The sequence below is a fragment of the Fulmarus glacialis genome, unplaced genomic scaffold (assembly GCF_000690835.1).
Source record: "Fulmarus glacialis isolate BGI_N327 unplaced genomic scaffold, ASM69083v1 Scaffold37432, whole genome shotgun sequence".
NCBI classification, from domain to species: domain Eukaryota; kingdom Metazoa; phylum Chordata; class Aves; order Procellariiformes; family Procellariidae; genus Fulmarus; species Fulmarus glacialis.
In genome coordinates, this window is record NW_009196568.1 from 1 (window position 1) to 11,126 (window position 11,126).

At 34.9% G+C, this 11,126-nt stretch overlaps 1 protein-coding gene across 1 annotated transcript; it reads left to right on the forward strand.

Annotated features, from left to right (window-relative positions):
• Positions 1-133: 133 nt before the first annotated feature.
• Positions 134-10,696, forward strand: LOC104069383 (mismatch repair endonuclease PMS2-like; the record flags this gene model as incomplete). The annotated part of the gene is given in 15 exon segments (XM_009572241.1): positions 134-273; positions 839-925; positions 2,089-2,191; positions 2,936-3,123; positions 3,520-3,535; positions 3,537-3,687; positions 5,067-5,164; positions 5,980-6,079; positions 6,363-6,447; positions 6,937-7,089; positions 8,141-9,053; positions 9,917-9,939; positions 9,942-9,985; positions 9,987-10,084; positions 10,596-10,696. Coding segments are annotated over 15 exon segments (2,300 nt in total), but the record flags the coding sequence as incomplete, so codon positions are not given.
• Between the last annotated feature and the right edge of the window lie 430 nt (positions 10,697-11,126).

Genomic DNA, 11,126 nt, shown 5'->3' on the forward strand with positions numbered 1-11,126 from the left:
CCCCCGCCTCGCCCTTGGGTGCCGGTTGCCCTCACTTGAGAGGAACGGGCGAGCGAGGCGAGGTGTGGCGAGGTGAGCCTTTACCGTCTGCCTTACACTGCCATGTTTTTTCCTGTCCCTCCTCTCTTTCAAGCCTGAAGCCTGCCAAAGCCATCAAGCCCATCGACCGTAAGTCCGTTCATCGGATCTGTTCGGGACAGGTTGTGCTGAACCTTGGTACTGCCGTGAAAGAGTTGGTGGAAAACAGCCTGGATGCTGGAGCTACCAACATTGGTAACCATCTTTTCATTGTAATGTCATAAAATTTCATAGACTTCTAAAAGTACTTCTTTTTCCTCAAAACAAAGTGCATATTTACAAATTGTGCAAATACTTTCTATTGGGCCAAGTTTGCAGTGATTTTACACCTCCGATAAATAAAGCATTTTGATTCCCAGGCTCCAGCTGGGCTCCTAGAAGCATGTGATTTTGTCTGTGTTATTTTATTTGTAGCCCTTTTTGACACTGAGTAAGGTATGTGGCCTATACAGCCATGGTGATTAGGCTCTGTTAGCTGGTGGCCTCAAGCTAGCAGACAGTTAAGGCAGTTTCCAGAGCTGCCAGGATGACAGCTGTTATAACTGGGAAAACTTCTGTTCAGGAAAAGTGCAATGAAGCTGAACTGTCTACAAGTACAGGTTGGTTTGCCCTAACTTTTGACAGCTGTGAGGATTTTTTTGTTGTTCAAACTTGACATGGAAAACCATTACGTGGTAAAGTTACTTCAAGTACAAAATTAATACTGAATACTGTGTTATGAGCATACAGAATTAAAAGACTTTATTACTCAATTTTGTAGACATAAAACTTAAAGATCATGGAGCAGAACTGATAGAGGTTTCAGATAATGGAGGTGGAGTGGAAGAGGAAAACTTTGAAGGCTTGAGTAAGTTGAACCTCTTTCATAATTTATATTTGGACATTTTGAAAGTATATTTTCAGTGAGAAAGCTACTTTTTTTTTTTTTTAACAGATTTCCTAAGTTTTAGAAAATTTTAATTGATATCATTTTTAATTGAGACTCGGCTTTTACATAATGCGTGCATGACCTGCAAGACTTAGGCAAAACTAGACTGAACTTCTGTAGTGCTGTTGTGGTTATAGTTTTTGTAGCTTGAAAGTAGTCTTTGATTTGATTGCTTATTTAAGTGGAACGAAGAATAGAAGTAATTATAGAGGAGAAAGTCCTAAAGATGTCCATTTAGATTCATTCATGTTAAGTCATCAGTCGTTGTTGAAGGAGTGAAGCTTTGTGAAAGTGACTGCTTTTGAGAGGTGAATTGTAAACTTGAATATTTGCTGAAAGTGAACTGACATTGCATGTCTGACTGTCAAATTTTCCGTTTGCTAGTTTTAAATTGCACAAAATGGGAGCAGAAACAATACTGTATGATAAATGTTTTTGCAACAGAAATACTCGCAGTTCTTTCTTCATAAAATGACTAGGGATCTCTTTCACCATAAGTTATTACTCAGTAACTTTGTGTGTTTGCACTGTGTTTATGGTACCTCAGAAACTCTTTCTCCCTCAGAAACTCTCTCTCACTGTTCCACAACAGTGAAAGTTCAGGGGTGCTGCTACTAACTCAGTTTGTTACCTGGTGACTAGTGCTGCACTGATTGTGTAGATTGAGTCCTACTCAACTGTGGTCATAGTGGAGTAGGCTTATGCCTGTCCACTGTACACCATGCACAGCACAGCACTGCAGTTATTTTCTTGCGGGACAAAATCTGTGACAGATACATCAGTAGCAGAGGCAGGTACTGTGTACTAATCCGAGGCATCTTGTAATGCATATACCAATAATGCTGTATGAATTTTGGGTGTAAGTATGGAATAACAGGTGTATCTGAGGATTTTTAAGAGATCTTGCTTATAGGAAAAGGGGAAAGGAAACATTAAGTATTTAATTATTTTATCTCTAATAATGGTGTAAAATACAATGAATAAGACAGAAGTTTTTTGCTTCTTGATATGCATGCAAAATCTACTTGCATAGACCAGTGTCATTTTGAAATGAAATATGTATTTTAAATATATTTTTCCAGCTCTGAAACATTACACATCAAAGATACAAGATTTTTCTGATCTAATACATGTTGAAACATTTGGGTTTCGAGGTGAAGCTCTGAGTTCACTATGTGCATTAAGGTATTAATATTAAACTTCTTATTAGTAGAAAGTTACTATATGCACAAAAATAATTGAAGCCGACTTTTCAGTTTACCATTATTGATAAAATGAGGCTTTGGAAACTTGCAGTTCCTTAATGTTAGGTCAATTTTGAGCAGTAGGTTGCATGACATCCTGAGTCCTTTCCAACCAAAATTATTCTATGATTCTAAGCATCTGAAATTATTCTTTGATTTTAAGCACCTGATTAGTCCTTTTATCTTCAAAATTTAGTGTTAATTAAGTATGCAAATCTCTGCATGATGGAACTGTGTACTTGCGTAAGTGTTTGATCCTCTGATGTAAAGCACTATAATATCCAAGTGTTGTGTTTGCTAGGCTGTAACTCATTAAAACTGTATTTAAACTCCAACCAGACAAACTATACATCTGAAATAGCACAGCTTTTGTACGCAGTTCTGTTTATCAAGACTATTCTGCTGTTACGTATTAGTGCGAGGAATGTAGTGTACAAAAAAAACAGATTTTAACATTGCATTTTATAGGAGAAGAATGAAAGGGATACAAATAAAAATGTTTGTGTTGTAGCTAGGAAAATGTTACACTACTCTTTGGGTATGTTTTTAGTTGTTTGTGGTAAAGAATTAGTTTTAATTAAATGAACAGTGTTGATGTAGTTTCTATGCCTGATTAGGTTGTGAGGAATGGATAAGAAACTACAGTGCTCAGTGAGTAATTCTGTTGCCTCTTTCCTTCCATTAGTGATGTTACCATTTTTACCTGTCATAAGTCTGCAAAGGTTGGGACTCGTTTGGCATTTGATCACAATGGTAAAATTACTCAGAAAACTCCTTTTCCACGACAACAAGGAACGACTGTTAACATACAGCAGTTATTTTATACTTTGCCGGTGCGGCATAAGGAATTTCAAAGAAACATTAAAAAGGTAGGTTAGATCAGAAATTATTAATTCAAAGGAGTGTCATATCCCAGAAAAGAGTCTTCTGTATGCTTTCCTTGTCTGTTTTGCAATGATTGGGTTTAAAGGTACGTTCTCAAATTTTCAGATTTTGAAAAGAATCAATATCATGATCACTTTTGTGTATTTTAAAATCAGGGACTGCTCTGTTATGACTAAATATCAATCTTGTAAACATGCTGTTTGTTTTTCAAGATACTATTTTTCACATATATGTTTTTTTAATTTAGTTTGTAAAGATTTGAAAAAATATTAAACCTACTCCCCCTTTTTGTGTTACCTGCAAATACTGAATGTTTTCTTTGTCCATTTTTGTTTTAAAAACAGACATTTCATATAAATGTGAACTTTCTTTTTTCTTTAATAGGAATATGCAAAAATGGTCCAGGTATTGCAGGCGTACTGTATTGTTTCAAAGGGAGTGCGGATCAACTGCACTAATCAAGTTGGCCAAGGGAAAAAAAGCTCTGTGGTATCCACTACTGGAAGTCCTAGTTTAAAGGAAAACATTGGAGCAGTATTTGGGCAAAAACAGGTATTACTTTTATTATTGAAAAGAGAGATAATATAGCTGTATAGAGAGATTTTTAATATCTAATAGAGGGGGATACAGGAAATCTTTAAAAACTGTAAGAGGATGGAGCATGTGTTAACTTCTAGCACACCCTATGGGTTGAAAAAGGAGAAACACTGCAGCTTTCACGGATTCCTTTGAAGTTCCTAAATCTGCTTAGTTTTGATGGAAGAGAAATGATTTAGGAGATAGGGTTACTGCTTAATACCTCTCTGAAGCCAGTTTTATGAGCTGTTGTGCCAGCAAGCCTCTGAAGGTTTGTGCTTTTGAAAAACAGTATGGGCACCAAGGTCTGTATGTCACAAGAACAAGCAATTTAAAAAATCCTAAAAATGGTGTGATATGAAAGTCTTAATTGGGGAACAGAAAACTGAGGTGTTTCTAGCTTTGTCAACCTCTTCCTATGAACCTAAGTTTCATTAATGTTCTGGTTAACCTTTAAATGGGATTGCAGTCAGCCCCTGTAGAGGTGTAGACTGTGGTGCTTTCTAAATAATAGCTATAAAAATAATTGTTATCCTCTAGAAGAAAGCAAAGATGAAAAAAAGCATAAAAACATCCTTCCTGCAACCATATATTGCAACCGCCAGGAATATTGAGTAGTTGATAGCTGCTGGTTGTTGATAAGCACTTTCTCCCTTCACAGTGCCTATGTAGAGATTTCAAAGCGTGTTCACGCTGTGGCTGAAAGACTAGATGAAAGATCTAATTTTGTCTTGCCACATAGCAACAAGCATAGCTGAAAATTCAGTGTTATCTGAATAGAATGTTTAGCTTATAGCCTGTTTTATGATATCAAATACTTAAATGTAAAATCAGTAGAAGACGCTCTAATGACAGAAAAATAATAGTGGCATGACTGGGAAAATGTTTGTGGTAAACATATCTGTACTTCGGCAGCTTGTGATTGAAATAACATATCTTTTCTAATAGTTTTATTATTCTTTCAAAAGAAACTTCTATTACTCTTTTTGCCTTTTGTTTTTGCATAAAACTTGATTAAATCATATGTATGTAGCTGGAGAGTCCAAATTGTGTCAATCATTTTGTTGTTCTGTCAATGTACATTTTAAAGTAAGGGTCTGCAAAATAACTAAGGCAAAATTAGTGATATCAAAGGATGAGAACAGCCATTCATTAAGGCATTGTTTCTGTTTCTCAGTAAGCGGTGCTACTGTCCTCTAGTAGGTTTGGGTATTTTAAGTATTTGACTTGGTCAGCCAACTTGAAAAAACCCACCATTTCATCAAATAAATTTTAAGGCTAATAAATAAAAGTAGAATAGAAGGAAAAAATCTATACATGCTTAATGTTTTGTTTCTTTTTTTTTTTTTTTTCAGTTGCAGAGCCTCATGCCTTTTGTTCAGCTACCTCCTAATGAAGCTGTTTGTGAAGAATATGGACTCAATGCTACTGACATGCCACAAAATCTTTATAGGTAACTAGAAAGGTACAAACTACTGTTGCAAGTGGCATTTTACCATAACTGAAAATTAAAAAAAAAAAAAAAAAAACCAAACAAAAAAACCCAAACAAACAAAAACAACAAACCAGAGTGTGGTGGTTAATAGTAACAGCATAGTAGATACTAGTATACAGTTTGGGAAAGACCATCACTTGATTTAAAAATTTAATTCAGGACTAAGATGTTGCTAGTCAGATGAGTGGGAAGAGCAAAACTACTATTCCTTGTGTCCTGGTTAGTTATATATTACTGTAATCTTCTGCTGAATGTCAGTGACCTTTGTCAGTGCTCTGAATAATTGGATGGATTAATTGTATCTGTTGTTTATACCTGTATTTCTTCAGTAGTGTTACTGAGAAATGGTGTGAGATTAATGTGAGTCAGTTTGTGTAAGTAACTTATTCTTTACTTTCTTAAAGTGTACTTTTTTTATCTCTCACTATACATGAGATCAGCACATACATGCATCAATATCTGACCAATGACAGTTCACAACCGACCTCTCTTCTTCTGCTTTCAGAGCAGAAAAATTACAAATGCCACTTCTTTTGAAATTAGAGTAAGCTACTTTTTCAATTGTCTTATGCCTTTTTGGAGCTGATCATCTAGCCTTTGTCAGATAAGGAACTGGGAGAGGCAATACATATACATATTTACTGATGCTGTATAATAGTGTTTCTTTTAGCTCCTTATAAAATATTCTTCCATTAAATATGCTCAGAATCAGAAAAATTTCTTTGCTTTGCTCCTCCATTGTACCTTACTGTTGTTATATTATTTTTCAACAGTATTACAGGCTTCATTTCTCGTTGTGATCATGGTGTTGGAAGGAGTACAACAGACAGACAGTTTTTCTTTATCAACCAACGTCCATGTGATCCAGCAAAGGTGAGGTTTTTATTTTTCTAACATCACCAGCCCTAACTTTTTCAACATTCTCTGAAAACCACTGGATTAATAGCTGATATATACGTATATTTGTGGCTTGATGCTGCAAGTTCCTGTGTCTCAAGTTTTTGTCTTCATTGTGTCTATTTGCGTGAACAAAAGCTCAGTCTTGCAAGATATGTTGTAGTACATTAATTGTTTTGAAGGGGGTTAAATAACACATATTGGTGGGAATTAGAAGATAATAGTACTAACATTTACTGTTTTTTTATCTTCTGTGCAGGTTGTCAAGCTTGTGAATGAAGTGTATCACTTATACAATAAACACCAGTATCCATTTGTTGTCCTTAACATTTGTGTAGATTCTGGTAAGTTATGAATAATTTTCACTAACTTCTGTAAAGGCTATAACTTCATTGAAGAATAAATTGTATTTATTTAGAAAGTGTTGCAACTTTTATCTGTATGACTTCCTGTACTGTGGCAATTTTTTGATCTATAGTTGGTGAAGGAGAGAGAGGGTCTAGCAGTGGTTCCACATCTTTCCCCCTCCACTTTCTCTATACTCGAAAGTAACTTCTTATCTCAAGTGATGAGAAAAAGGCAGTCTTGTGGTTAGCTTAAATACAAGAAAACTTGTATCATGTTATTGCACAGAATTAGCTTCTGTTTTGCTTGCTGGAATGTTGAGAAAGTTCAAAGTTTAATTTGCAGATATACTGTGAATGTTAACTGTGGCTTTGGTTTTAATCCTGTGAAATAAAAATGGGGGGTGAAAGGGCAGAAAGCTTTGATCCAAGGGTTGAAATTTTTTTTCATTTTTCATTTATAATGAGGTTGTTTTTCTTTTTTCTTAGAGTGTGTTGACATCAATGTAACTCCAGACAAAAGGCAAATTTTACTTCAGGAGGAAAAACTTTTATTAGCAATTTTAAAAACTTCTCTGACGGAGATGTTTGGTAGTGATGTCAACAAACTGAATGTCAATCAAAAACTTCTGGACATTGCAGGTAGGACACAAAATGTGAACATTTTGTGTATGATATATGGTAGAGAATTGAAAATGGAATAATGTATTTTTAAAAACCCAAAGAAAAAATGAAAAAAATGTCTGGCTGTTAATTGATATACCTTTCAGGGCAGATTTTTCATGTATTGCTTACACTGAAAGATTGTTACCGACATCAAATAATAAAAAGGAGAGGACCCTAAGTTATTAAGTGATTTACAGTCAACTTTATGGGGAAAAAATTAACACAAAATTAATTGATAATGCTTGAAAAAGATTTCTGCTAAGATATTGGAAGAGATCTGTGTTTCCTTTATTTAAACGACTTTGAGAAAGAATGGTTAAGGTCTCATAAATAAAATCTGAAATTTGAGTACGAGGTTATTGGATTTTGAACTTTGATTCTTCTATGATAACTACAGAAATTGCTGATTCTCTTGTGACTGTATAATCTTTCAAAATTGCTTTTCTGTGTTAACACCACCTCATCTTCCTCGTTTCTTTCAACAGAACCCCTTCTAATTTCCTTTTTTACTGATGTATAGAATCAATTGTAGCCTGATCTTACTTGTAGTTTATGTGATTTGTAGATAATTGGAGGACTTCAACCTTGTAGATTGTCAGTCCGACATATATTTTACTAAAGATTAATTTAAATAACAGTATCTATTGTGCCAGCTCCTTAACACCTTGCCAACAGACTTTTACAGTGACCATTAAAGTGTAAGAGCAATTCACTTTTCATTGTCACTCAGTCGTTAAACTCTTTTGATAATATAAATAAACGTACTGATTGCTGTTCCAGTTTAAAAAGAGAATACAAATTAATTCACACAAGTACCATTAAGTTTCTTAAAGATGTAACTGCTTGTTGGCTGGATACTCATGCATTTCAGTCCCACGCTTAGTCATTGTCTGAAACTTAAGGGCTCCTTTGAGGAGTTTGCTATTTTTCTACCTCTCTTTTTGTTCCCATTACTAACGCATATCATTTAATTCATGTTTCCAGCTAACTTAGAATCTTGAAATATTCTTTATTCTGGTTTTATTAGGCAACTTGAAGAAGATGCTTCCTGAAGAGACAGAAAAGCCTCAGGTAGAAATGCTGCCTGACTCTGAGACTGAAAATCCAACTGGTGAAGGAAAAAGAATAATGACTCTTGCCAGATTAAGGGAGTCATTCTCTCTCCATCAAACGACAGAGAGTAATTTTCAAAGCCCTAAAAAGGTAAAACAGCAGCACAGCTCCCCTAGACAAATGTCACTTGATACCACTTTGCGTACCGTAAAGACTCAAAAGGCTGTCTTGAGTAAGGAGTCTGAGAGTTGTCACAAGATGGACTCAAAGATGTCAATTCCAAGCAGATATTTGAGAAAATTAGAAGATAATGCAGATTCTGGATTCTGTAGCACTTCTGAATCAGATGCCGGATGTAGTATACCAGAACCTGGGAGCTGCGTCAATAGTGAAAGTGTAATTAATCCTCCTGAAGAAGAATTCTGTAGCTCAGAAGAACAACTTCAGAACGATTGTCTTAAAACTGTTGGATGTAGTGAGAAATCATTGGAATGTGATGTTCAGGTCTTGGGCACTGAACATAGGTTAAATCAAGTGAATGACTGGACTAATCAAAATAAGTTACCTCAAGAAGCCAATAGTTCTTCCCCAAGAATAAAATGTTTTAAAAGCAGAAGCTTTAAAGGTAAAGCAGATGACTTCAAGGCAGGTAAATGTCCTGAAGTGAAGAATACTAGGAACTATATGCCAAGTGTTGATGTACTGGTGGAAGTTAAAAAAAAAACGGTGCCACTTGAATTCTCTATGAAGGTTTTAGCAGAAAAGGTAAAAAAGCTAATACACCAACAACAGAAAAGTACAGAAACCCAAAATTACAGAAGATTTAAAGCAAAAATTAGTCCTGGAGAAAATAAAGTAGCAGAAGATGAATTAAGAAAAGAGATCAGGTATTTTCACCTTCTTAACATGTTGTATTCATCAATTAATAAAAATAGTTAAGGAAAAATATAAGATCTGTCTTGGGGGGGTGGGCAGGAGGCTTACATCTACCTGTTGGTTTTGGATATATCTTTTACTTAACATACGCCATTAAAATGTCCATTTGACAAGTTACTTTACCTTACAGAGCAGCTATTTGAACTAAGTGCAAACGGAATGTGGAAAAAAGACACTAAAAAGGCAGCTACAAACACCATAGATATGGCTTATTTCAGACTTGTAATTTGCAGTGTAGTCAGAGAAAAACCAAATTTCATGCCAGATAAGACACTCTGAAAAGACTCCATAACTCATATTTCTTCCTCATGTGAATTTGAAATTTGGTGAGACATGGCTGTGAAAATAAGTTACATTCAGGTGGTCACTGGGCAGTAAAAGTGTATGATTTGTTAATTTTGGATTAAAAAAAAGTGTTAGGAAAGTCTTCTGATTGTGAAAAGAAGGCAAATATATCAGCTGCCTTACTTCAAACCCATGATGCTGCCTTCAGTGTTATTCACTTGGACTATCACCATACTACCCGTTTCTAATTTTATCACCACCAGGGGCTATATTTAAAATGGGAGAATCCTGAACAAGTCCTGTCTTAATGATGGATTGTGTTCTGCTAGAAATGGCCTCATCAGTCAGTGGCAGATTCCAGATAACTGTACGTTTTCACATTCATATCCTGCTTAAACGAGATTTTTTTTTTTTTTTTTTTTAATGTAAAGTGTGTTCTGCAGGGGAGAAAAAGATGTTTTTAAGTTTCAGTCTAACATAATAACTGATGAAGTATAATTTATAATCTGTTTACATTTTCTATATGCAGTAAAGAAATGTTTGCAAAAATGGAAATCATTGGCCAGTTCAATTTAGGGTTTATAATAGCAAAGTTGAATTCGGATCTTTTCATAATTGACCAACATGCTACTGATGAGAAATACAACTTTGAGATGTTACAACAACACACTGTCCTTCAAGGTCAGAAGCTGATAGTGTAAGTATTTCCAGTGTTTTAACAATAATACTTTTAAAATGTAATTCAATGTATCAGAAGGATATCTATGATTATATTTATGTAGCATTTCACACATTCAAAACACTTAGGACAAAAGTTGTTTTTATATTCTGTGTTTCAAAGAGTCAATCTTCACATGAAAAATAAATTCCACTGATAACAGTTGTAGCTATGCAGCGAGTCAGTGGTCAAACGGAATTCACAGTGGACTTACATGGCAACCCACAGTTTGGTAAGTGTGGTCATACAGTGAGGATATTGGAGACTGCTATTGCAACAGGGAGTGCTGCCCAACTGGCTTAACTCTGCTGAGTAACACTTGGAAGTGATCTGCTCAGTAGTGAGATTTTTTTTTTTTTTTTTTTAAACAAAGCGAAGTGAAATGTTTTAATAGAGAGCTCAGTATTAGTATCTCTAGATTGCTTCTGAAACCTATCTTAAGTGGTCTGCACTATGTACCTGTGCAATACCGTATTTTTCTCTCTTTCAGGCCTCAAAATCTCAATTTAACAGCTGTAAATGAAACTGTATTGATTGAAAACCTGGAAATATTCAGAAAAAATGGGTTTGATTTTGTCATAAACGAAAATGGTGAGTTTGGGCCAGAATTGCTGAAAGTAAAAAAAAGTTCAACAGTTTCATCTCATTTATTATGTAAAAATCCCTTTTGGTAGTTATTAGAAACTTTGAAATAATATGCATTATAGTATATGGTTGGTTTGTTTTTTAAGACTTATAATTCTGTGGTCTCTTTGCACTATTTAACAGAACATTGTAGCGTATTTATCTCACCAGCTTTTCACAGAAATTTCTGAAGACTCTTTGGAGTCACTGTTTGACTATATGACTGGATGTGTATTTTCTGGAAGTATGACATTAAAATCCTTTTGTTTTATTAGTACACTTGCTGGTCCCAGCAGGGTTAGATGCAGGCAAATGATAAATTTAGAAATTTTAAATTAATAGATACCATTGGTAAATAATAGAATAGAATTGAATCATTAAGGTTGGAAAAGACCTC